The sequence below is a fragment of the Camelus bactrianus genome, chromosome 16, assembly GCF_048773025.1.
Source record: "Camelus bactrianus isolate YW-2024 breed Bactrian camel chromosome 16, ASM4877302v1, whole genome shotgun sequence".
In the NCBI taxonomy this organism is placed as follows: Eukaryota; Metazoa; Chordata; class Mammalia; order Artiodactyla; family Camelidae; genus Camelus; species Camelus bactrianus.
In genome coordinates, this window is record NC_133554.1 from 44,903,960 (window position 1) to 44,930,809 (window position 26,850).

General features: G+C 52.0%; 1 protein-coding gene and 1 long non-coding RNA gene across 6 annotated transcripts; one reads left to right on the top strand and one right to left on the bottom strand.

Annotated features, from left to right (window-relative positions):
• Positions 1 to 3,404: 3,404 nt before the first annotated feature.
• Positions 3,405 to 26,747, bottom strand: WNT9B (Wnt family member 9B). The gene is made up of 4 exons (XM_045518956.2): positions 26,600 to 26,747; positions 10,019 to 10,275; positions 8,327 to 8,592; positions 3,405 to 7,467 (listed from the first exon to the last, which is right to left on the bottom strand). Exons 1-4 carry the CDS (start codon positions 26,677 to 26,679, stop codon positions 6,994 to 6,996), a joined length of 1,077 nt encoding a protein of 358 aa, XP_045374912.2. The 5' UTR covers positions 26,680 to 26,747; the 3' UTR covers positions 3,405 to 6,993.
• Positions 5,643 to 26,592, top strand: LOC141573646 (uncharacterized). Of its 5 annotated transcripts, XR_012499610.1 has the most exons (6): positions 5,643 to 5,769; positions 5,854 to 5,918; positions 10,050 to 10,199; positions 12,775 to 12,863; positions 22,905 to 22,988; positions 24,222 to 26,592. It is a non-coding gene; the product is annotated as an uncharacterized LOC141573646 (long non-coding RNA). The 5 variants fall into 5 exon arrangements; XR_012499608.1 differs by having other exon boundaries at positions 22,905 to 26,592; XR_012499609.1 differs by lacking the exons at positions 22,905 to 22,988; positions 24,222 to 26,592 and adding an exon at positions 13,566 to 18,582.
• Positions 26,748 to 26,850: the final 103 nt, after the last annotated feature.

Consider the following 26,850-nt stretch of genomic DNA (forward strand, 5'->3'; position numbering starts at 1 on the left):
ACAGGGGGGCAGGAATTCGGACGCTGGGTCAGGTTCTCCTGCCACTCTGACTGGCCACCAGCTCTCAACTATCCGCTCTCTGTAGTGGGGGCAGGGCAGGGGAGGCCAGGCTCAGCTCCCCTTAAACACACTAATGGGCCCGAGAGAGCCAGGGAGGAATTCGGGCCCCACAGCCCCTGGGGACTCGAGGAGGGATGGGAGAAGAAGGGATAAGACACCTAAGAGGTAGTCAGCCTCAGCTCTGCAGGTATGCAGGGAGGGGAGAGAAGGAGAGGGGAGAAGAGGAAGACGAGAAGCCAGGTGACAGGAGAGGGAGGAAGGTACCATGGGCGACAACGAATCCTTCTGATTCCCAGACGCCACCTACTCCCTGTTGCCCAGGCCTTTGCACAAGCCATGCCCTGCACTGTGGGGGAAGCAGATTGAAGGGGCTGGTAAATTTCCAGCGCTGCTGTTTATTGTAGGGCATTGCTCATGGCAGGGAGCCTCTCTGAGTTTTACCTTCCTTCTCTATAAAGTGGGAATCGTAGTTGTTAAATGAGATGATCTGAGAAGCCGGCACCCAGGTTCCGGTGCAGTCAGCTGCCTCTCACAGCGCTTGACCTCTAGCGCTCCCTTTCCTCGTCTGTCTTGTCTGCAACTCCCCAAAGGCGGGGCCTAAGTCTTGTAACTGCGGCACCGGCACCGCAGCACATGCCCTGCACACTGTAGGCGGTGAGTCAGTGTTTGCCGAGTGAGCAGTTACATGAAGGGACCAGGTGTGAGATGTGTACGCAAAGAGTGGGAAGTGAAAGGGAAGGGAAGGGAAGGGGCAGGTGGGGTCCCCACTCCAATCACAGGTCATCCCTCTGGCCTTTCTTCTGCCCTTGCTGGCCAGACCGTGACCATATTTCCCCAATGGAAATCAGACATAGGGATCATTGCATGTGTCTTTAGGAGTCAGTAGGCAGTTTTCAACCTTGGGCCCATATGAGGAGCTCTGGGACTTGGGGTCACCACAGTCACGTTCCACAGCGTGGGGAGCCCAACAAGGACAGGGCAGGGCTAGGAGAGAGGGGGCAAGGGCAGCATAGAGGGAGGCTCTTTGCTGAGCCTCTAAGGTGGGAGGCAGTTTGGGGAGGCTGGAGCAAGGCTGTGTCATGATTTCAAGAGAGGAAATCTCCCGCCCTGACGCCCCACCAGTGCTGCTCTAAACGCCTTGCCCACCTCCTACAGGAATTTCACTGGGAGAAGGCACAGCTTCTCACCCCCTGCTCCGGACTAAGTCATCAGAGAAGAAATTCAGGAATTTGAGAAGGTTCTAGAAGGCAGTGGATATGAGCTCAGGCATGACAAAGGCCTGAGTTTAAGTCCCAGCTCTGCCACTGACACAATGAATATTTTAAGCTTCCTGAACCTCAGTTTCCTCATCTGTAAAATTGGGGGGGGGTAGCATTTCTTGCCCTGCAGGGTGATTGTGAAGATTAAAAGGAATAGCATGAGGGTAACAGAGAAGAAAAAGCTCTTCTTTAGAGAAGAATGTCAACTAAAAAATAGGTAAGGGATGATAGAATGAGAATAATCACCATTTTCAATTGATTTGGGTGAGGATCACCAAAGGATGCTGAAACTATTGGGTAAAATGTTGCTGGGCAGCAGGATGGTCCCACGGTCTCAAAGCATCACACCACAGATGAGTTATGAACCACAAAGGGCAAAAGGCAACTTTACGTGGGAGAGAGCTGGTGGAAACCACCTCAACCAAGTGATGAAATTCAACATCACCACCAATGTTGACCAACCGTGGCCCCTGGCAACGCGTGCAGGGAAGGACGCGCACCACCAAGTAGACCTCTTGCCAAAATGTTTAACCAGAATCGAATCATAAGGAAACGATCAGATAAATCTCAGTTGAGAGACATTCTATAAGACATCTGCCCTGAACTCTTCAAAATATCAAGGTTGTGAGAGCAAAGAAGGCAGGGAGACTATTCTAGATTAGAGGGTGTTAGAGAGACATGACAACAAAATACAATGCCCGATTCTTCAGTAGATCCCGGATCAGGAAAAAAGTTATAAAGGACATTTTGAGGGACAATTGGGGAAGTTAGAAGAAGGAATATATAGTGGATAACATTGTGTAAGTGTTAAATCTCTCAGATTTGGGAGCATGTTGTAGTTCTTAGATTTGTGATAAGATATTTAAGTGTCTTGGTGCAATGTTCTCACAAATGGGTCAACAAAATAAATACACATATATACATATATATATGTATATACAGAGAGAAAGAGTGAGAGCGAGCGCAAATGTGGCTGAATGTTTTTTAAAGCGGGGTCAGCACAGGTGAAGTATCCACGGAGTGATTGGCTCAGCAGGCCCTGATCCCCAGGGAGAGTGGAAGGCGGCACTGAGAGTGAAGGGGGCCCAAGGGCCTGTTTGGGAACCAGCTTATGGGCAGGAGCAGGGAAAGGCTCAGATGGGGGTGGGGGAAGGCTGAAGGCAGTGTGGGAGAGGAAAAACACAGAGTCTAAGAACTGGGTCTGCAGTGAGCCACTTCACCATTTTGTGCTTCAGTTTCCCTATCTGTAAAAAGGGAAGGGTGCCTGCCTTATGAGGTTCAGATGAGAAAAATATGAGAAATCCCTTGGTGGGCGGGAGCCGCTGCTGCATGTGGACACTTCAGCTCCAAGCCCAGGAACACAGGGTAGAAGGAACATGTGACGACATACCTGCAGGTGGAAATGCGGGTGCCCTCATGGTTGGACTGCAGACCTCCCTCCCAGGGGACACCATGTGGGTCTCAGCAGGATTGAAGAGCTAGGGCAGGGCAGGGACAAGACTTCTCTGGTCCCCTTTGCTTCGAAAGGGGACTATCAGATCCGCCAGGAGCAGCAGCTGCTTGAAGACACTTCCCAAAGCATGCTGGGGAGGCAGTGGCCAAAGGAGGGACTCTGGGGCTGGTGCGTAAACCATCGCATGGCCGTGCCTCTCATCTCTCCTACAGGACCGTAGGTCCCTGAAGGCTCCCACTTTGCCTCAACCTGCCCCCACCCCAGCCTGCATTGCTGGCCATAGGATGCGAACACTAGGCATACTTATCATTTCCCGGCGAGCACCCAAGTCTGGCCTCGTCTGACTTGGTGTATGACATTGGTTGGGTCACCTCCTTCCTCTAGGCCACAGCTTACCTGGAATCCGTAAAATGGGACACTCCATCTCTGTGCTACCTGCATCTGAGGGGAGGCAGCAGTACTGAGAGGCAAGAACTCACACTTTGGGGGCTGGCAGCTCTGTGTTCTAGTCCTGACACCATGGCTTGCTAGTGGCATCCAGGAGCCTTCACAGCGTCCATTGCCTTGACCGCGAGATGGGGTGGTTGTGTCCAACGTGCAGGGTTATGGCAGTAATCGAGACAAAATAGGTACACAGAGCTGACATGTACTTTATTGGTTTATCATCTCTCTCTCCCACTAGAGTGTCAGCCCCATGGGGCAGGGACTTGGTCCCCTTCACTGCCGCACCGCAGCACCTGGGAGGTGCCCGGTGCTCAGGAGGAGCTCCCTAAGCCATTGCTGATTGGATGAACAGAACAGGTGCTCCATATACGATAGCTCTCATTGTAAGTCAGTAAAATGTGCTGAGACAGAAAGCATTCGAAGTTCATGGCTGTTGAGAAAGGAAACTCTGAGAAGCAAGAAATACCCTTCAGGGCTGGTGTGGGTCTGTCACTCTGTCTGCCAGGCAGTGGAGGACACCAGGGAAGCTGGGCTTTTCTGGACCAGGGAAGAGACATGACATGCCCACAAGAGCCAGGAAGGAGCATCGTGAGTGAGGTGGGGGTACTGGGCAGCCCCATGCGTCCCGTCTGATAGGGGCCCCCTCTCTAGCTGACTGTGGCCGGGGGGTGGGAAATGCAGGCCCAGGTTGCCAGTGCAGCTGATTTTACAAGAGAAGCCAGAAAATCCAACGGAAAACAAATCATTTTTAAAAGAAAAACACAAATGAGAGCAAACAAAACCCATCTTTGGGCTGGGAGGGGTCCTGTGAAGTAGCCCAACCCTCTCAGGCAGTGTGCACGGGAGAGAGGGCCGGATGGTGGAGCCCCGGGGTGGCCTCCCTGGGTCCTTGTCTCTCCAGGCCTCTCAGACAGCCCCAGCCCCTGACACACAGCTGACAAGCTGTCCAGATCCAAAAGGCAGGGTCACATACAGCCAGGGAAGCAGCCACTTCCCTGGGTTCTTGGGCTCAGGGTGTCTCCAGACTTTGGAGCTCCCAGGCTTAGGGTAAGTCACCTCCCATAGTGCCTGGCCCATGGAGAAGTTCAGTAAATATTTACGGATAATGGGGAAACCAAGTGAGATTATAGGGACAAAAGTGTTTCTGAAGATCAAAAGTGCTTTACAAAAGCAAAGTGTGGTCATCCTCGTTATCAGTGTTGTCATGAGCGAGACAGTTTTACCAGAGCAGGAGGGGGGGCCTGGGACCTGGAAGAGCAGAGAATTTACAGTGACTTCCCAAGAAGGATCTGGATCAAGCCCATCAGAGCTCACACTTGGAGGGGATGCAGCTCACTGGCTCCTGGACAGACCCTGTCAAGGGACATGAGAGCCTACAAGACCCCCTCCCCAGCCACCTGATGTCCAGCTCAGTGGGGTCCCAGTCAGGCCAGGCTGTTTCTCCCCAGGTAGATGGCCTCCAGTAGACCGCACAAACCCCCGCCCCAGCTGCTGCCCATAAAATATAGACACTATATAAATAGCATAAATACTTTCTCATATATCTTAGCTATATAAATTATTCTCTTTTGCCCTAAAAACTATATCTGTGAGGTAGACCAAAAATACCCTGTGAGTGTTTCCCTTAGAGCTGTAGAACGAGGGGTCAGTGGTCACTGGTCCCAGGGGCCACAGCAGGGCTGAGGTGGACCTTTGGGGATAACTGGAAGAGAAGGAGGTGGGAATAGGGAAAGAGAAGAGGGGAGAGGGCTGGACAGGAAAGACCCCATAGGCCAAGGCCCTCTGAGCCTGCCCTTGGCCTGGTCAGGGTTAGTGGCCAGCCATGGCCTTAGTCCCTCAGTCTCCCCTTTATCTTCCTGCAAACCCAGCATTGCCCACCATGGAGTTGGCATGCGGACGGCGTGTTGGTGGATCAGACCCCCTCTTCCTGCTGTCTTTTGCCCAGGGCTGAGCCAGGGTGGAGGAAGAGTTGGGGTCCTAGAGGAGGAGGATGGATCAGGCTGGCAGGGAGAAAATCTCCATGTAGTGAGGCAGTGGAAGAAACTAGAAAACCAGCTGTCTATCCTTTTTTCTCTTCCTGCCAAGATGTGGGCTAGCTGCTTGGGTCAGCAAAGTCAGTCTCGGGGGTGGTCGCAGGTCAGTTTGGCTTCTTATCAGAGCCTCTGCAGCCAAAGATCCTTGCAGTGTCCCTCCAGAGGCCGCCTGATCCACCAAAGACAGGGCAGCTTCTCGTCACCCTTGGAGATCACAGGGAGCCCCAGGGGCTTCTTCCTGGGGCTTGCACAGATGGTTTCTCAGCATTTGGCTGATTCTGAAGTTTCCTGTCTCAGCAAAGGGTCAGCAACTCTGGGTTCAGGGAGAAAGGAAGCTGACAGAGGGCGCGGCAGGGCCAGCAAAGCAGCCAAGGGCGTCCCGGAGGAGGTCACTTCCTCCCAGCTGGCATTGGGCCCTGCTCTGGGAAAGAACACAACCTCCAGCAAAGTGACCCCTGCAGAGTCTTGATTCTGAACCAGAGAGATGTGTGCTGCTGAGTGAGGGCCCTCAGCCTGGCAGGTCCAAGGGGTGTGCATGTAGGGAGGTGGGGAGGTGCCTGTGGGGAGTACGTGTATGAACCAGCTTCTCTCTCCTCCTCCCCAGGACCTTGGTAGCACTGGAGATGTCTGCAGGATCAGAGGAAATTAGCAGTCACTTCCGTTCCTCAGGTAAGAGCCAAAGTGAGGGGCCATTGGTTAATGAAGGGCCAGGCTTAGCAAAGACTTCCCCACGCCCATACCTCCAGGCAGGGCAAAACCCTGAATTAGAAGAGTAGCCGGAAGAGTAGAAGTGTAACCAAATCAGAACTCATAAACCAACTCTTCTGCATCACGAATGCCAGCTGTGCTGGGGCCTCAGCACGGGTGGACCCCAGCCACAGCGAGCTGACCAAAGTGGGCTCGAAGGGAGGCTGAGCAATTGAGGGGTCACTGTCTCCCCTGGCGACCTCGGTGTGCTATCTGAGCCCCACTCCGGGGACTGGCTCCTCCTACCGGCCTTGCATCCACTGGTGCTTTTACTGAGCAGGGCTGGGTAGGTGTGGATAATTCAGCTCTGGAGGTAAGAATGAAGGCTCCATGGAGGCATATTTTAAAAACCAAATTGAGCACACAAGGATCCAGGGCACACATCTGACTTAAGCTTTCCTTTCTCCAAACCACCTGGCCTTTCCCCTCATCTCTAGCACAGCACAGCCAGGGTTGGGGAGTGAAGGGTTGTGGCCCTGGGGGTTCACTGTGATCTGAGCAGGGCCCCAGGGCTGGCTGACCCATCCCAGCCAGACTCCAGCCTCTGCTTCTAGCTGACACTGCCTCCCCGGGCCTTCTTGGTCCGGAAGCTCACCTCCCAGCATCTTGCTGACTTTAGGCCACTCAACCCAAGAATCAAGATGGCAGGATATTCCCCTCCCTCCCCTCCAAATCCTCAGTCCTGCCTTCCTCTTGGTCTCCCTTGTTTCCCTCCACATCCTTTCCATTCTGCCTCCTGCTCCAAGTCCTCAACAAGGCTGGGGACCCTCAGGTTCAAGGACAAGGCCCGCACCTCCTGTTGCTGAGAGTTGAGGGAGGAAAGGCTGCCAAGGCCCAGTGGGGAGAGGAGTACGTGTGCACGGCACGGAGGTTGGTGAGTGCATGCGTGCTGCGTGTACCTGCCCGGAGGGGCTGGCTGCACAGCTGGGTGGACTCAAGGTGGCCCGGTGCCGTGGGAGGTCCTGGCAGTGCCAGGCTGGCATACTGGGCAGCGGGCCTAGTGCTTACAGGTATACACAAGCTCCTCCTGCACACACTGCTGGCACTCCACGTAGCAGCACCACTGCACCTGGCAGTGGCAGGAGAAGGCCACCAGGCGGCTCTGGGTGTCGTAGCCCCGCCCGCAGCACAGGCTACTGCAGCTGGCCTCCCGGGAGCACACCCTGCCCGCAGTGCCAGGGGAGTACTTGCTGGGCCGGCAGAAACTGGGTGAGTCCTCCATGTAGACCAGGTCCCCAGGCCGCGGGGCCAGGCCCTTGGTGGGGCTGCCCGGCTTGGCAGGTGCCCACAGCTCCAGGCGGCCCAAGGCCTCGTTGGTGGCACTGGACACCTTGACAGCTGAGTCGTAGCGCAGCTTCAACACCTGGCCTGTCTCACGGAATGGGGAGAGCTGCTTCCAGCAGGTGCGCACAGCACAGGAGCCTGACACACCATGGCACTTACACGTGGTCCTGAGGCCACTCTTCACAGCCTGCAAGGAGAGGCAGAAGGGAGACATGGTTAGAGGCCCAGGACCTGTGGCCCAAGCCTGCCCTAGGAGCACCAGCCCTGGTGGGGAGTGGCAGGAGGATGGGAAAGAGGCCAGGGAAAGTCCACCTGAGGGGGCAGACAGGACTCAAGCTGGCCCATGTGACACCTCAGTGCACACCAGCTCCAGGCGCCCCTTCCCCTGGCAGTCCTCATGCCTTGGTAAGAGCAGGGTAGCCCCAGCTTCAGCCCCAGCTCTTCCCTGGCCCAGAGTTCTTGTGGAGTACACAGCTTGCACAACTGAACACAGCAGCCCTGGTTTACACCAACTCTGTGATGAGGACACAGAACATGGAACTCAATTTCTTAAGAAAATGGAGCCCTTGCCTCTCCCAGCCTTCTCGTCCCAATAGACCTAGATACATTTTACCCTCCAGCCTTCCCTCTCCTGTGTGATCTCAGCTAAATCCCTTCCCCTCTCTGGGCTGCCTCTGTCTTCCCATCTGTAAAATGGAGGAGGGGTGAGGATTGTACCAGGTCAGTTTTCAAACTATGCTGGCAGACATCCAGGAAGGCTCTTCCTCGGAATGGAGACCCTTCTCCAAACATGTTCCTGTCTCACCAAGTCCCCATCCTGCTGCCCAGCCGCGGAAGATGGCCCAGGACCCTCCCCTACTTCCTGGTGCCTGGTAACTGTCCAGAGTAGATGCCCAAGGAATGTCGGTTGAAAGGATGAGGTTCATCCAGGAATGTCTCTGTGTGTGTTTGCTGGGGGCAGGGCAAGTCCTGGCTTCCTATCTCCTTGCTCCCCGGCCCTGTACCCTGGCTGGGAAGGGCTTTGGGTCACCTGGGAACGTGCTCACCTTGATCCCCACGTGGGTGTTGTGGGCGTCTGCCCGTGCCCGCAGGTCTTTGCTTCCTCTCTTGGGCCCCAGGAAGTTGTTCAGGAACTTTGTGCTATACTTGAGATTGTCGCCACACACACCCCACTGCCAGGCCTGCCGGCTTTCCAGGCCTGGAGAGTCATCGCAGGTGCAACGCTCCATGCGCCCGGCGCTGCAGGCCCGGGCCAGGGTGTGGGTGAGGGCAGCCGAAGACACCGCGTACAGAAAGGCCGTCTCCTTGAAACCTGGGCCGGGCCCCGGGGGGGGTCAGGAGGGAGGAGGAGAGTGGACTCAGAGGCTGCCCACTGCCCTCCAAGGACAGAGACGGTGTTGGGAGCCACCATAGTGAGCAGTGGACGAAGGGCGTGTGAACCTGAGGACACAGCTCAGGGCAGCCTCTCTGTCACCTGCCCCTTAAACTCAGGCTGCAAGTTGCTGTTTAAGTAGAACTTCCAGCTCCCTATGGAGTGTGTGTCCAGGTTCTCAGGGCAGCAGGACAGGAGGTACCCCCTCTAGTGATCACAGATGCAGAGAAGAGACTTAGGCACGTGGTAAGCGGTGAAACTGGGCTAAACCACAGACCTTGACTCCAAGCCAATATGGGAGCAAGTTGGACCAACCCATTTCTGAGCCCCTAATCCTCTGAAATATGCCCTGTGGGCTTCCCGTGCTTCCTCATGCCTCTCAGAGGTCATCCTCTGCTACCTATTGGGGAGTAGGTCCAGTGACAGAGTGACCTTGGGTCTCCCACCTTACTAGTCCCAGACTGACTATCCACCCACTTGGGGACTCTTGCACTTTTGGGGTACAGCCTGGACCTGGCCTTCCCCATGAGCTCACTACCTTCTGCCTGCTCTCCAATACACCTGGCGTGTTGGGGGACATCAGTGCTGCCCAAGACCCTACCCAGCCACAGAGAGCAGCTTGCCTAGAGGGGCGTGGACTGCTCCAGTCCACCATGACTGCCACTTTGTAAAAGCCCCTTGTTGCTTGGTGATACGGTTGCACGATGACCTTTTTGTGCCCTTGGGCTGTATGCTTTCTGAGGGCAGATGGGGTCTTGTTTGGCTCTGTACCTCCAGCATCCAGCATAGTGCCTGCCTCGCTGTGAGCCTCATCAGATGCTTAGTGAAGGGAGAGCTGGGTGGACGCATGAAGAGATGCAGGGAGACAGGGAAGGAGGGAGGGTGGGAGTGGAAGGGAAGGAGGGAATGATGGACCAATGAATGTGATGAACAGAGAAACAAGTGAGTGAATTAACAAGAGGAGTCAGCCAGTCTCATGTCACTTGGCCAACTATTAACTTCCTTCCACATTTATCTGCTCTCATACTTGTGTGTGTGTGTGTGTGTGTGTGTGTGTGTGTGTAGGAGGCTGAGGGAGGGAGCTGGGGGTCACCCATCTCATCTGTGAGCTCCTCCAAGAATAAGCGGTGCCTCCTCCCCTCCTCTCTCAAGCATGTCTTCCTTGCTCCCCTGCTCCCCAAAACCTGAGGGAAAAACTGGGCCTCATTAACTCCCAGGACCTTTCTTACTCAGGACAGTGCTGGGTTCACAAGGCAGTGTGGCCTGTGGACAGGGGCCTAGGGAATGGGAAAGGCAGCCTTCTCCCAGCCCTCCTCCTCCCAGTCCCCCTCCTCCAGGCCCCCCTCCTTCCAGCCCCCCTCCCTACCTCTCTTGAGCAGCCCTGTCCTCCCTTCCAGGCTGCAGTTCCAGCGCTCATGCCGGAACTGAAACTGGCACTCGAGCAGGCTGAGATGTGCAGCGTCCTGCAGGGTCTCAGCCAGGCCTGGCTCCCTCCGACAGAGCTGCTTTTGCCGGCGGGACAGCTTCAGGAGGTCACACTGCTTCAGGTGGGCCCCACCTTGTGCCGGGGCAGCGGCGGTGCCCAGCCCCGGGAAGGGCGTCAGGACCTCCCGCCCAGTCAAGCTAGAGGGGGTGAGAGAAGAGACATCAGTGACCCTTGGGGGTTGTGACAGTGGAGGATGAAAGAAGACAACCCCTAAAGATGTGGGGCAGATGAGGGGAAGGGGCCTTCTTGGGGGCTTCATTATTTGTCCTTCTGGGAAGGAGGCTGGCCCCATGGGGTTATGCCCCTATTTTACAGAGTAGGAAACCAAAGTGCTTATAATAATAAGGGCTAGTGCAGGATCTCAGATCCAAGTTTTTCAGAAGCCAGTCTCTGCTCTGCTTACCCACTTTATTTCCCAAACTTGCCGAAACAGAAAAAAAAATATCATTTGGGGGGCTTATTAAAAATACAGATGCCCAGGATTTATACTTAGCAATTTTGCTTCCATTTGTCTGGAATGGGGCCTGGAAATCTGTATATTTACCACATTCCCTAGGTAGCTGGGGAACGATCCGGGCAGTTTGGGAAATATTGCATGTAGCATTGGCTGCTGCCTGGAGGGGAGAGCTGTGTTCCTAGGAGGGAGGCAGGCAGAGGAATGTAGACATTGAGAAGACAGCCAGCCAGTTTCCCTGGTTATCCCTCTCTCCCTTACGTTATGTTGCTGCCCAAGTAATGTCATGCCTACCTAACTTGTTTCCGTAGTTCCCAGACAGATCTTTAAACATCTGGCCGCTCCATGCCTGTTACAAAGTGATGCTTGGGGAATACCTGAACGGATGGAAGCAGGGAAGGATAGAGAGATGGGAGGAAGGAAGGATGAGTGGATGGACTGACAGGTGGATGAAGGTGAAGGAGCTACATTTCCATCAGGCCATCAGCTCCAGACTTCTTGTTCTACTACATCTGAAGTCCACGGATTCTGGAGTCAGGCTGCCACGTTCTAAGCCCAACTGCTGCCTCCTAGCTGTGTAACCTAGAAGCTTTGATTTTCTCCTCTGGAAAGTGGAGAGTGATCTTGTCTACTTCGTGGGGCTGCTGGGAAGATTATATGAAAAGTTACTAACCACCGTGCCCTGGGACATGCTATTTCTCTTTCCTGCTAGCTGGAGTTTCTCAAAATTCTTTCCTTTTGCAAGATGCTTTACTGTCTAACCTGGGCAGAGTCTTCCCTTTGTCTAGACAAGGAAACAAAGGTTTTATGAAGAGGCAGCGACTATCCCGAGTGTTACAGCAGATCAGCAGCAAGGTAGGGGCTACAGTTAGAGCTCAACATCCCTCCCTCCAGAAGCAATCTGTGAGATGTTTCTCCCAGTTCAAAATATCTGCCATCTAGTACCCTAGTGGCCCTCAGCATGGGTAGAATATACAATATACTAGCACCCAAGCTGGAGGAAGCAGTCCCTTTCTGGAATATGCTGGCCTCAAGACCATGGTAAAAGAGCAAAGGTGGAACCAGGCAATGGCTTTTGAAGCTCCTGCTTGGATGGGACACTTGTCACTCAGGCTCGTGTACCACCAGCCAAGGCAAGTCCTGTGGCCAAATGCTGAGTGGTCAGAGAGGCCCTCATCCCCCAGGGCTAAGGGCATGGCTCTCTTGTTTGGAGCCACCTGCTCCAGCCCGGACATTTGGCTGGATGCCACACCCTCCCTGTCTGCCCCGGGAGGGTGTGGGTTCTGGCCAGGCCCCAGGTGCCCCAAGTAAGTGCCCGTAGATTCCACATCCATCAGGTGCAGCCAGCCTGCTGTGGAGCATAGCTCTGAAACCCCCGAGCAGAGACAGATGCTATCAGACTCCTCCCGGCCCAGCTTGGCCCTGGGCTCCCCTCCCAGACAGGGTGAGGGCAGGGACCCGTTAATCATTAATCTGGGGGCAAATGGGTAAATTTCCAGTCCACCAGGTCTACACCCAAACCCCTCCCTGCAGTCTGACAGGAAACCCTTACAGCTTGACCCTTGGCAGGTCCAGAGCAGAACCCGATGTCAGCTCCAGCCCAGGAGACCCCTCCCTGATGGGCCTCCAGGGTGGAGAGCAGCTCGGGGGCTGCAGGAACAAAGGGTACAGCAGCCGTCCAGCCCCTCAAATGTCTCCCTCCCCACAGCAGGGGCTGGTGTGAGGGACAACTTCTGTTCACATAGTTCCTGTGTTTCAGAAATTGGGACCTTCTGTGTAGCAGCTGATTGACAGATGAGAGAACAAGCAGAGAGTGATGGGAATTTTGGCCAACAGGGCTGTACATCCTTCAAAGCCTGTCTTAAATTTCATTTTAAGAACAAGAGCTTTTATATTATGATAGCTGTGTTATATAATGCTATCTACCACATTTTTGAGTGCTTATTACTAAGCCCTTTAAATTACTCTTGCAGACACCTGTTGGGTTGACTGCCTACCTGCTCCTTCTGTCTATATGGTTACCCTGTTGGCCGTTTTATACCACATGATCTTGCTGCTCTAGCCTGTTGATTGGACCAATGAGGATCACATGACCCAAGCTGGGCCAATCAGTTCTTTCTCTGAGAATTTGGAAATTGACTAAAGAGAGCATACAGCAGTTACGTTCTCTCTCTTTCTTTAGGTGACTGGGCTTGTAACTCAGGAGATAAAAAGAGAAAGCTGGTCCAAAGAGACAGAAAAAGAATAAACCAAACACAGAGAGAAACAGAGGTGAGAATGGGAGGGAGAACTGGGGGAGCTTTTCAGCCCCTGACCTCAGAGTCTTCCTGAGTCAGCTATGTTCTTGCTTGAGACACTCTGATGTGTAGTACAGTGTCAGGGCTGGGAGTCAGTTTGTCTAAGGGTGCCGTCCCTGATCACCACCTTCTGACAGCTGTGGAGTACAGTACATACCCCAGGCTGCACCTGTGAGCCAGGCTCAGCAAACACCTTTTCCCCCCATCAACAGGCACCTGTTTTTTTAATTTTGTGTAATAGACCCTGTGATTGATGGCCCCAGGAGTCCAGTATAAAGTCGGTTAATTTTATTAGCAGTAATGACACTTAGTAGCGATTAATGGTCAGGAAAGGCAGCCAACCGCACAGAAGCCTCAGGCTGCCCTGGGCCCTGGTCTGCCTAGGGATGCTCTTGAAAAAGGCCCCCTTGCACTGCCTCAGGGACCCCCACAGGGCCTAGGAAGACAACTGAGAGAACTTCCAGGACCCAGTTTCTCTTTTATTTGTTTTCTGTTGTGGTTTGGGATCATTTTTCCTTTGAAGAAATAATGCCATGACATCAAATTTAGAAAACATCTCAACTGATTTCCTTAAACAAATGCTAGCGAATGCCCTGCAGATGCCATGGCGTCTGCTAGAGATGGTTTCTTCTTGGATTTTAGAATTCTAGTTGCTCCAGATTCCAATCTGTTCCAGGGCCAGTGGGCATGATCACCTCCCCTTGAAGAAACTGTACTCTCTGGCACCCGGAGCCTGAGAACCTCACCCACCAGGCCCCTCTGCAAAACTCTCAGTTACGCATGTGTTAGCTGAGCTCCTTGAGGGTAAGATATACAACCAGAGAAGACTGAGTGAGCTTCATGAGTCTAATGAATCCAGACAAAATCTGGGGTTTTAATGAAGACACTGCTCCATAGTCAGATGAGATGCTATCAGCCAAGCAAGTGACCAGTGTTCTGAACCAAAGACCAGAGGACGGATAATCTGCGAACTTGCTAACTGCCCTTCTGGGCTGGCGGACAAGATCACCCTCAGGCCTCTGCCTGACTTGAGTGCCCCTGGGCTGCCTGGGGCGACCCCCCACCATAAGTTGCACCTGCTATGACCCAGCTGGTTTCCCCCATTCCTGCTTCCTGTTGGGCTCTCCCAGACTGACTTCCAGCCTCTCTTTTCCCATCAGGAAAGCAACAACCCCACGTGACCAGCTCCACTTTCCTCTTCTTTGCCTCCAGCCTGTACCCCTCTACTCTATACACCCTCAGCCCGTGGCCCTTGGCGGTCAGGTTGATAAGAAGACCGGTAACCCCCATGCCACACAATGAGATGCCTTTGGCTTTGACCCCAGAGCCTCCCCAGTCACTTCCCAAGCCACCTCGTCTCCCTCCAAAGTGGGAAAAGTCCAGGTGCCCTTAGGACTTCATCTCACATTCTACCCTCTAGACCTGCTCTGTCCACACCTGACCCTTCCGGCCCCTGCCTCCTTTCACACTGTCCAAGGCCCACTCAATCTACAATTTTGGCTAAAACTGCCCCATCTGGGATGACCTTGAAGGAAACAAAAGTAAGTTCTCCCAGGCTTTGGCGAAGCTTCCCAGCAGACTGCTTTGGTCTGTCGTCAACAGGATCTCAGGGACCACCAAACCCCTCAAAAGAACTACAGCCCACCCTGGAATGATCACCCACCACCTGTTGGAGTGTGGGAATCCAAGGACCTTGGGCCCCCAGGGCTGTTGTTGCCTGGGGTAGTCTGGTCCCAGGTCTGCCCTCACCCATTGGTGAACCCAGAGATGTCCGCTCACCCCTAAGCTCGTTCTATCTAACAAGTACACATTGACTAGTGGGAGATCATGACCAGAGCCAGACTGCCTCAGTTCAAATCCCACCTTTACCTGTTACTAGCTGTGCTACCTTGGGCAAGGCATGTCACCTCTCTGTGCCTCATCTGTGAAATGCAGATAATCATAATACCTACTGACATGGTTATTGTGAGGATTAAATGAATGATCATTTGTAAAGCTCTTAGAATGGTGCCCGGCATGCAGTAAGCTCCAGGGAAGTGTCGTTCTTAAGCATCTACTCTGTGTCAGGGGCTGTGCTGGAGGGAACTTGGCTGGATTCAGGAGCACTCCAAACTCTCCCCAGGCCCCAAGGGCTAGGGGAAGGAGAAGGCTTTGAGCCAGAGGAACAATCAGTAGCCGCTCAGGGACCCAAATCAGGACTCCTTGGCTAGTCCTGTTCTGCCTGTAGTGGGGGGCCTGGGGTGGGGAGGGGCAGGAGGGAGGTCTAGGGGGCAGGCCCAGCTCCCTGGGGAAAGCCTGGCAGGTGCAGAGCACTTCCCATCACCAGGGGTATCCTGGCTCTGCTCTTCCATCCCCACCCCCATCCTTGTTTCTGCTCCAGAGGGTCTGATGGTTCCAGAGGAGGCCGCCCCCACACTGTGGTGGGTGAGCAGGTGGGCGGTGCAGGACAAGACTGGCAATTCCCAGGGCACCAGGTCGTGCCAGCCTGTCTGGACCCTGAGCTGGAGGGTCCAGGAGCTGTGCCTGGCACCATGGTCCGTGCCAACTGCAGGTAGTTACCTGGGAACCAGGAAAGCCTTGCCCTGCCTGGAGCATTGGCCTTGGCCCCACAAAACCCTGTTAGATGATCCTGATAACAGGCTTCCGCTGCAGGGCCATTTGTATGGTAAGTGCTTCTTTTGTGCTTTCATCTCAAATATCTCAGTCCACCTTTCCCGCCCTCACTAAATCCCCCGACACACACACACACACACACACACACACACACACGCTCCCCCCCACACACACACTCACACTCCCCCACCTGTTGCCCTTTCCACTCCCCATGTCTTCCCAGCAGGAGAGAGCTAGCGAGGGCAGTGTCTGGCCCAGGAAGAGAGGGCACATTGCTCCAGGCAGTCCCTTTTCAGGGAGGGGGGCCCCTCAGCACCCACCTCTGGCCCCCTTCCCCTCCTATCATCTGAGGGACCCCGAGGTTTACATGCTGAGAAGCACACCCCTCCCTCCATCTCTCAGACTCCTTTCTCCTCGACAAGACTCGCTGTCCCCTCATACCTCCTCCAAGAAGATGTCCTTAGTGAGCATCCTCAACAGTTACCATTTTCCACCTTTACTCTAACTCCCCCTAACCACTCCTTTCACTCACTCACTCATTTATTTAAATAGCAATATAAAGGATTTGACTGAGTTTCAGATTGAGGCCAAAGAAGACCACTCACTAATTCCCTGTCTGGGTCCCCCTCAGTCCCTCCTGGGTCCAGCTGTCTTTTTCTCCCCACTCTTAGCCTCAAAACCCACCTCAGGGACTGAATCATCACACCTCCCCCTACCCCAGAGCCCACCCCAGAGCTCGTCCCCCACCCCACTCCTGGTGCAGAGAGAAAAGAGCCTGGTCCAGCTGTGGGCTTTGTCTCTCCCAGAACAGCTCCACTTCCTGTTTCACAGCCACCAACCGGACTGCCTGCTGAGGATGGCATCGTGGAGACGTGTGCTCACGAGCTAAGTGGGCAGCCAGCAGCCTGTCCAACAAGCGTGCTTTGCATCTCAACAATCTTGGGTATTTAGAGCATGGCTTAGTGCAACATCTGTGGAGGAAATGCTTCCCCCTTCCTCCCTCCTGCCTCCCTCCCACTCCACTCTGGCTCAGGCTGAAGCTGACTAGAGGAAGCCTTTGTCCCTGGCATGCATGCATCAGGTGGCACGGTGGTCACAGAGGGTACCCAAAGTCAATCCTGTATGGAGGAATCCCTTCCTTCCACGTGTCTGAGATTATAAACATCTCCCCCAGTTCCCTGGCTGGGTCCAAATGTACACCATTTGAATCACTATATTCTAGAGCTGGGGAAATCCAAGATCACCCAGTCCAGAGATTTTGCCTTGATGGCACCTGGGAAGGTATCCCAGAGGCTTCTAGGGGCAGGCAGGAGGGCAAGAGGTTTGCCAAGTATGCAGGTCTCTGTTTTGACTTGCCTGGTGCCCTGGAAGTTCACATAAGATTTTTTGGTCCAAGATGACCCAATGAGTTAGTGGCAGGGCTACGACTGTGCCTCAGGTCTCCTGATTGCTTCTGTTAAGACTGGTGGTCTCCGCTTTCAGTTTTAATGTAACACTTCAGGGAAGAAAAATCAGCCATCACCATAGCAAACATCTAGGGTGACAGAAACACAAGACAGGTAGGACTGAAGGGAAGGAAGCCTGGTCAGGACTCCTCTGGCCTCCTGGGCAGTCAAAGGGAGAGAAGGACTCTGGTCTAAAACTCTGTTTCTTTTTAGTCAAGAGTCAGAAATAAAGTGTAGAGAAGTGGCCTGTCAATCCATACTCAAGTGTGAGAGTCTGATATAATTACGCCAGTGCCTGAGGACATAACTTTGCTAAAACAGAAGGAAGCTCAAAGGAGAGGTCTGGGATCATGAGAAGAAGAGAGAAAAGGGAAGCCTCAGGGGAGGAATGGAAGGGCAGGAGAAGAGGGGAGCTGGAAGCCTTAAGACAAGCTTCCCCAGCTTCTTGGGTTCACAAACCCAGCCCTGACCCAGGGGACGAATAGTTTAGGGGGCCCAGGGTGGGGACTGCAGGGAAAGGCGAGTCATCATCAAGGCTATATCATCTTGGAGCAAGCAACACCCTCACCCCGTTCTGCTCTAACCATGGGATCCCGGCTCATGGGCTGTGTAACTTTGGCCCATTTTTTTCAACCATAGTAAGTTGACCAACTAACAAGCGTGGCAGGCTCTGGAAGAGCCAGGCCCCTGGGGAATGCCTTGTGTATGATCATCCTGTGATGAGGACAATTCTATTGTTTGCACATGCTCTAGGAGGAGACGTTCCATGCTGCAGACTCCACTTGTCCTCCTGCAGATCCCAGCGATGGCCCACCCACCCCCACACCCCTCCCCTCAGCTCCAAGGATAGCAGGAATCTCCTACCTGGTCAAGGAGCCACTCCCTGAATATGCCTAGTAGGGCCAGAGGGGTCAGGACAGCCCCGGGTATGGATGGAGTTGTAAGGGGCTTCTTTGGAAACAGAGCAGGGTCCTCCAGAGCAGGGTCCTCCAGAGCAGGACCAGAACAGCTTCCCACCTCAGACTGTCCTGGACTCAGAGCCAACCAGGGCTGTAGCAGAAGGTCCCTCCCCTCGGGCCAGACAGATCTCCTCCTTGTCCTCTTGCCATGGCCAACTTAGTCCAAACTCCATGCCTTTCTTCGTGCTGTCACTGCTACCTGGGTTTCCTTTCCCAGATCAGAAGCCCTCATGGATCCCCTGGACTCTTTTATAGCCACAGCCTTTTTCAAGAGTTGACTCAAGAAAATGTAGGGAATGGGGAAGGTGATCATGAGGCCCCATTCAGCTCTAGTAGGCTAAGATACTTATCTGCCTCTTCCAGGAAGTCCTCCTTACTTGCCAGCCCCATCCTACTCAACCATCCAATTTCTTTGTTTTCTCCCACTTTTTTGAATATAGTACCATTAGATCTGCATGGTTCACACTTTTTTTATTCCTCCTCAGGGCTGTACAGTCTCTCCAAGTAGCCTGGAAGCCCTTTGGCAGAGGTCCTGGTTTCTCACACACTGAGGTCCCCCAGCGCAGACACCTGCTGACTGCATACATTTCTCAGATGTTAACCCCAAGCAGAAAGTATAGCTCCAGGCTCTCCCTCAGCCTCTCCCACCCCTAGACCCATACCACTGGCCTCCCTGCCGCCTTAGTCCCAGGTTACAGGGGTCACCTAACGCCCCCCACTGCCACCAAACCTTCCCAAACTCAAGCAGGCTCTGGAAGGGTGTGGCTCTGGAGTAGCTTGCCTGAGGCCATGGCCTCCCCTGCCCTTAGACTGGGATGGGCAGCGTGAGCTCTCCCCAGTGCAAGATCTCAGGACAGCCTGGCCATGGTCAGTCAGACTCTGACTCCTCCGACCAGCTCAACCCCCACGGGACAGGGAGAGCCAGGCTGATTCCCTATGAACCTCAGTTTCTAGGGACAAGCTGGGCTTGGGCAGCCAGAGCCTCCCTTTGCTACACAGTGAGAACTTGGCCCAAGACTTTGTTTAGAACGGCTTGCACAACCTCTTGTGGTGACACGTGCTGAAAGTTTACTGCAGGTTCACAAAATTTTATCCACAATTCCAGACTCCAGAAAGCTCAGACAACTACAGTTTTTTTTTTGTTTTGTTTTTTGTTTTTTTTTGCCCATTGGTGGTGAATTCATATGGCAGCAAGACTTGACTTGAACCAAAGTGAGAATATTTATGGTCTTTATTTATCCCAACAGGTAAATGTTTTTCTGCAAAACTAATTGTGTCTGATTACTGGGGACTACCTATACCTTGCTAGGGATGTTATATTCTACGTGGCGTATGTATCATATGATCTTTCTAAAACTTGAAACTTCTTGAATTCTGAAATGTATCTGGCCTCAAAAGGATTGGAACTATGGGGAAAGCAAACCTTCTCTACTCTTGCCCTAAAACCCGTCTCTGGGGAATTTTCAGGACTGACTGAATATGGCGGTTCAGTTCTCCCTTGGCTCTTTGAGACTCTTTACCTTCCCTCTCTGGTCTCTCCAGTGAGAGGGTCTGGGCTTGAGGTGTCTGTCCCACCTCCCCGCTCATCTCCGCTGCCCCCAGGGTTCCCACGGAAGGCCAGGTGTGGCTGACTTCTGAAGTCTGATGGGAGCAAGTGTCTGCTCTCTGCTTTGCTTCTAGGTCTTATCCTGCCTGACAGAGGCCAGGTCATGACCAAGCAGTGTGTCCTTGAGGGAGTCAGGCAGAGAGAGCAAACATGATGGGGCAGAGAGGGAGGTTCTGGGGGAGAGGAAGGATCAGCAAAAGGGAGAGGGGACAGCCCACCCAGACATTCACTGTGGACTAGAAGGCAATGCTAGGTACTGTGGGAGGAGTCATCCAACAACAGGGCCCCAAGACTTCTGTTTAAAGGGAGCTATGCATGGACTGGAGACATAAGCGTGTAAACCATTGGGTAACAAGCCAAGAGTTTAAGACATGCAGTGCAAGAGATACCTGCAACATATGCCAAGTGAAAGGTGTCGGCTACAGGGTGGAGGGCTGCTCAGAGAGTCAGAGCTGCCCAGGGGAAGGCAGGCCTCAGCAGGGGATCAACAGGCAGCAGGAGGCAGGGATGGAGAGGTTGGCTCTGGATTCTAACAGACTGGATTTCAAATCTAGGTGCTGCCAGCCACTAGCTCTGTGACTTTGGGCAAGGCACTTGGCCTCTCTGAGCTTTTCTCCCCCATCACCTGTAAATGAGGATGATTATATCAGCACCTACCTCCTGGGATGCTACAGTGGTTAAATGAGATTATGCACAAAGTATTGAGCCTAGGAAGGATTCAAATTACACAGTGACTGGGATAAAGATGAAGAGAGGAAGGAACAGATGTCAAAAAGATGCTCCTTTAAGTTGGGATGCTCTAAGACAGACCACTAGGTTTCTCGGACTCCATATATATGGATAACATTTCAGCACTTTTATATACATAAAACCATCATAACTACCCAATGAGGTAAGGATTAGCCCATTTTATTGGTGGGAAAACTGAGGTCAGAGCAGCTAACTGATTTGCCCTGGGCTACAGTTAAAGTAGCTGGCTGGAGGATTTGAACTTGATCTGTGTGACTGAGTCCAGTGCTCCTTACACCACAGCAGGGTCTTGGGCTGCCTCCCATCCTGCTCAGGCTGATGCCCGGGTGAGGGTCTCCCTCACAGCACCTGGCCTACCTCCTCTTGAGCCCACCTTCTATCTGAGGCACCAGGACCTCTCTTCCTTAGGAGATTCCTTCCCCCACTTTGCTTCTCTCACCTCTGTTTTCCCATCCTCAGCCTCAGAAACTCCATCACCTTCCACTGAGGAGGCTGGTTTGACCCTGACTCTAGAGCCCAACTCCTCAGGGGTTACAGCTCAGCCAGAGACAAGCTAGTTTAAATTCCTTCCCCAAATACAATGATTCTTATCAGTGATGTTTGGCTTACAGTCTACCATCTCAAAGCAATAAAATTTATTTTACCCTTTCTTCCCTCCAACTCTGTTTTTCTCAGGACTCAGTCAATTCCTAAAACTGTTTTTAAAAAATCCAAATACATGAAACACTTAGGAATAGTTTTTTAAATGTTTTCAAGACCTGCACACTGAAAATTACAAAACATTGCTGATAGAATTTTTAAAATCCCCCAAAAGAGACATATGGCTGGTTTATAAATCAGTAGACTCAAAATTGTTAGAATGCCAATCTTCTGTAAATAGATTTATAGATTCAGTGCAATCCCGATCAAAATCTCAGCAAGCCTTCCTGTAGATATTGACAAGTTGATGCTAAAATTTATGTGGAAATTTAAAGGACCTAGAATAGCCAAAACAATTTTGAAAAAGAAGGACGAACTCATAGTACTTGGTTTCAAGTCTTACCATGCAGCTACAGTAATTAAGACTGTGGTACTGGCCTAAAGATAAATTTGTGGAACAGAATAGAGCCTGGAAATAAGCCCTAATATGTTGGATCAATTAATTTGCAACATAGATGATGATGAAAGGATCATCTTTTCAACAAATGGTGCTGGAATAAGGGGATATCTACCTGGAAAACAATAAACGTCAACCCTTACCTCACACCATCCACACAAATTAACTCATAAAAATCAGAGACCTAAGTGTAAAGCTGAAACTATGAAGTTTCTAGAAGAAAACACAGGAGGAAATCTTTGCAACCTCCAACAGGCGAAGATTTCTTGGATAAGACAGACAAAAAGCACAAACCATACAAGAAAAAGTTCAAAAGTTGTACTTCATCACAATTAGATCTGTCCTTCATAAGGTAATAAGAAAATGAAAAGGCAAGCTACAGATAGGGATAAAATATTGTTAATACTTTCTGATGAAGGATTTATATCCAAAATATGTAAAAAAAAAAAACTCTTACAACTCAATAATAAAAAGACAAAGAATCCAATGAAAAAGAAATCCAAATGATCAACACACACATGAAAGATGTTCAACTCACGATTCATCAATGGAAAAACACAAATTAAAACCACAATGAGATACTAATACATATCCACTGAAGTGGCCAAAATTAAGACTGATAGCTGACAAGAATATGGAGCAACTGAAACTGTCTTACATTACTGTGTAAAATGGTACAACCACTTTGGAATACCATTTGACCATTTCTTCTAAAGTCAAACACATACACATGATCCAAAAATCCAGTCCTAGATATGCATCCAAGGGAAATAAAAACATATGTCCACAAAAAGGCATGTACATGAATGTCCATAGCAACTTTCTTTGGAATAGCCCCAATGTGGAAGCAATCCAAATGTCCATCAACTGGTGAATAAATAAACAAATTATGCTACATCCATACAACGGAATACTACTCAGCAAGAAAAAGGAATGTGCTACTGATACATGCAATGACATGGATGCATCTCAAAAACATTATTTTGAGCAAAAGAATTCAGATACAAAAAGCTACATAAGGAGGGGGAGGTATAGCTCAGGGGTAGAATTCATACTTAGCATGCACAGGGTCCTGGGTTCAATTCCTAGCACCTCCTTTTATAACAAATAAATAAACAAACAAACCTAGTTATCCCCCCCCAAAAAAAATATCCTTAAAAAGAAGTCATAAGGTCAATGAGTGCATGGCCCTAAATTAGGTAGATTAATAGATCAAGAAAGAGTCCCATTTTTTTAAAAAATGGCATAAAAAAAAGGCTATATACCATATGACTCCATTTATATGAACTTCTACAAAAAGGCAAAACTAATCTAAAGTGACAGAAAGCAGAGAAGTGGTGACCTGGGACTGGTGGGAGAGTGTTGACTACAAAGGAGCAGAAAGGATCCTTTGGGGTGAAGTCACTGTTCCATACAAAAATTGTGGTGGTGGTTACACGGGAGTATACATTTGTTAACACCCAAACTATGCACTTAGAATGCATGCATTTTATTGTATGTAATGGTGATTTGGAAAAAATTAATACTGTGTTTTGCTTCTTCACAGTGATGACACCTCCACAACCCGAGAAGACGGTTAGAACCCCAGCAACACCACAAGTGGGCCTGTACTGAGTCATTAGTATGCCAGGTACCCTATCAGGTCCTTTCATTCATTGTCTCAATTAAGCCTCACACCAGCCTTTAAGGATGGGTATTATTATCACCCAAAGCCCCAAAATGCTAAGACATGTGTCCAAAGTCACAGCTAGCAAGAGGCAAAACTGGGACTCAAACTAAAGTCTGCATGACTCAAAAGCCTGTGCTTCCATAAATTTCTCTGTACTATCCCTAGATAGGAAAGAAACCCAAACAGTGCAGAGGTCACACATATAAAAAAGCACCACCAAAATCAACTGTAATTTTAAAAGTTTCATCCACAGGAACTATTTCTGGTTATAAAATTCATTAGGATGACTAAATGACTGGATTGGGTGACGACTACTATCATGTACCCAGCTCATCATATAATACAGTGAATGTTCATTTATAAAACACCACAGAAGTTAACATTTGCAGAATTCCAAGCCATCTGAGCCAAAATATGAGCTCTTGAGTAGTCCTAGACTTCCAGGACCAGTGGTTAGGGAACCTTAGGCCCCCCAGGTACTAAAGACCTTGGAGGCAAGTGACTTGACCATGGACTACACAGAGAGTGGCGCAGAGCCAGGAAAAACCTGGTCTACCTCCCATCCCACGGTCATTGTGCCATCCTCTTGAAGCCCACCTGATACCCAAGCAGGGCTCAGTGCATCTTGTCTCACTGCTGAGGACAGAGGAGAATGTTGTGGCCTCACCCATCCCACTGCAGCCAAGAGAGTCTGACAGAGTTAACCAAGCAGGGGAGGGGTCAACCCGGTACCCCCTCACCCGCTGCAGCTCCTTTGCAGCTGCGGCTCTCCTGGGTGACCACACAGCATTAGCTCTGGTGGCTGTTCGCCCAGACTGGAGGCGAGACCTGGTTTCTATCCTGCCTCTCCCATTAACTTGCTGTGTGACATAGGGTGAGTCACTGAGCCTTTCTGACCCTTGGTTTCCTTTTGGGAACTATTTACACCCATCCTGTATACCTCAAGAATGGGCCTGGGGATCAGATGACAGAGGGGCTGGATTAGAAGATGATTTGTAGACTGCAGTACTAGTTATGTTATTATCAGCATCAACAGAATTAACAGCATCAATATGACCTGCTGGAAGCAGGGAGTTAGACCAGAGAAGCTTTGGGGGTCACTTCCAACTCTTAAGTCTGTGATTCTATGAGTTCAGAAACCCCAAGAAGATTGGCCTCACCTGCTCTTCTCATGTTTGAATTTCCTTTTATCAGGATGCCAAGACACTTGACCTTACTATCAGAAGTGAGCCTTCACACACAAATGACCTGGGGCAGAGAGAAGCGCACTGCCTTCAGTTCTCACTGCAGTGTGAGTAACTGGCGTAGTCCTTCCAGAGAGCATATTCTGATAGGAAGATGGGAAATCTGGCCGGACTGAGTCACAAAAGGGCTTTCTCAGTGAGAATTCAGGATCAATCCTGTGCGTTCTCTGAGGCCAGACACATAACAGCATGAAACCGCAGTTTTAGTTTATTCTCTGAGCATTTGTCCTCCTTCCCAGACTGAGGTGGTGGTAGCTTAAGTGTACTTTGCCAGCTCTGTCCAGGGGGGGCTCACGACTTGGAGAAGGGGGCTCACACATGATCCCTCTCAGCCCTAACCCATGCCTGATCCACCATCTCCCTTTCATCTCCAAGGCTGAGCCCTTGCCTACCACCCCCAAATTCTAACCCTTGCACTGCCACAAACTGCTTTCTCTTCCAACCACATCAGCCTGGGTGGTCCTGGCCTATTGGAGCCCCTCTCCTCCCACCTCACCTGGCCCTTGCCCCATCCTCAACCCCCAAATCCAAGCAAACAAAGGGATTGTGGAAACCAGCTGGTATCCAAGAAGATGCAAGCACCATATGCCTTCCCACAATTTGTGCTCTGCATTTCAGTTCAGAAATCCCTGTCAGGGCTGGGATATCAAGGCAGTGTACCTGGTCTCCTTAATAGTACTAATTACTAGTATTAGTTGAGCATTTACTATGTGTTAGGCCCTGTTGTAAGTGCTTTCCATGTACTAACTCACATAATCCTCATATGAAATAAGCACTATTATTCTCATTTTACAGATGAGAAACTGAGGTACAGAGAGGTTAAGTGACTGGGCCAAGAGCACACAGCTCACAGGCAGATGGATTGGGGATTGAACCCAGAGTCTGTGCCCCGACCACTTTCTCCTGTTTGTGGATGCAACAGAAGTGCCTTTTCAAGCCTGAAGTCACTGGGAAACAAACATGTATGCACAGTACTCTTGAAATGGATAGAAAGGCTCAGTCATGTCAAGTTCAGCCCCTACTTTTTACAAAAGGGGACACTGAGGCCAGAGACTGAGTGGTCCTCCCAGGTCACCTGCAAGCTGAGCCCAGAGCTAGGGGCTGGACTGACACCACCCCCACCCCACCTCCTATATATTTCAGGAGAGGCCATTGCCCACAGCCAAGGCATGTTTTAACCAGGGGTCATGACCTGGAAATTAACCCACAGCCCTTATTCCAGCCTGTGTGGGACCTCTCAGACACTCTCAGGCCCTTATTCGCCCCTCCCTCCAGGTCCTCAAAAGCAGTCCCTGGCAGGTCACTTGCATGATTTGTTTTTTGTTTTTGTTTTTTGCCTTTTCTGGAGTCAAACTGTAAACCTCACTCTGACTTGGGGTGAGGATCACAAAAAGCATAATTGGAATGATTTAAACTAACAGACTGTACCTATTTGGAGCAGGCTTTGGGTGGAGGTCAGGAAAGTGCCTTCACACCAACGACCCCATCTCCTACCCCATCCCTGCGGTTCGGGGTCAGAGAAGGAGGCACAATTGCCTTGTAACTTGCTCTCCAAATACTGCCCGCTCCCATCCCATTCTCTCCCCAGTTGTCACCCCAACTCTTATCCTCCTTTTCCAATCTTATTTACCGCCTTCCCTCTCACTCTTTGTCATCTCCTGAGAATTCACCCCACGCTAGGCCTGCGATTTGATCGGGTTTTCCCCACGGACGGTTCCCTCTCGCATCTCCAGCTGACACTCCACACTGTCCGCAAGTTCCTCCATCCCTCTTGGGTCGGCGCAATCCCCTCCCCCGCCTGGGTAACAACCCACCTCACCTATCCACCCACCCTTTCGGGTCTCCGTTCTGGGGGGGTGAAGGCAGAGGGTGGGGAGGGAGCCCCAGGCAAGGACTGTGGCTGGACAGAATCCAGGACGGGGCCGACAGGGAACCGACTGAGGATCGGAGAGGGCAGGAGGGACGCCTTGGGCCGGCAAGGACAGGGCGCGCCCGGGAGGATGGGGACAAGATCTGAGACCCGTGCAGAGTCCGGGAGCTTGGGCCGGGGACTGAGGCCCGGTAGAGTGAGCAGGATGAGGTCTCGGACAGAGCTGGGTGAGAAGAGCGGCGGTGAACGGGCCCAGAGCTCAGACTCTAGAAGGTGCTATCTGCCCAGGAGTCGGGGAAGCCAGGAACTGAGCTCGGGGAGCGAACTCCGACCCCCAGGTTGGACCTAAGGTCTGAGTTCGAGATCCCTCCCGGGCTGGGGCCAGAGTAGGGAAAAGCTGGCCGTGCTGCAGCAGGAGGAAGGGGAGGCAGGCGGGCCGGGGCGCGACGGGCACTGACCCGAAGTAGGCGGCGGCGGCGGCGGCGGGCAGCGCCAGCAGGCAGAGCGCGGCCAGGGCCAGCGCGGGCTGGGGGCGCATGATGCCGGCGGCGCGGCGCCCTGTCGCATCTCCTTGCGCTGCTCGGCGCTTGCAGCGCCGCCACCAGCAGCCCGCGGGACTTTAAACCCGGGCGGGGCGGAGCGGGTGGGGGGGCGGGGCGGCGCTGGTGGCACCCCACCCGGGGCGGCGAGTCCCCTGTCTCATTGGCCC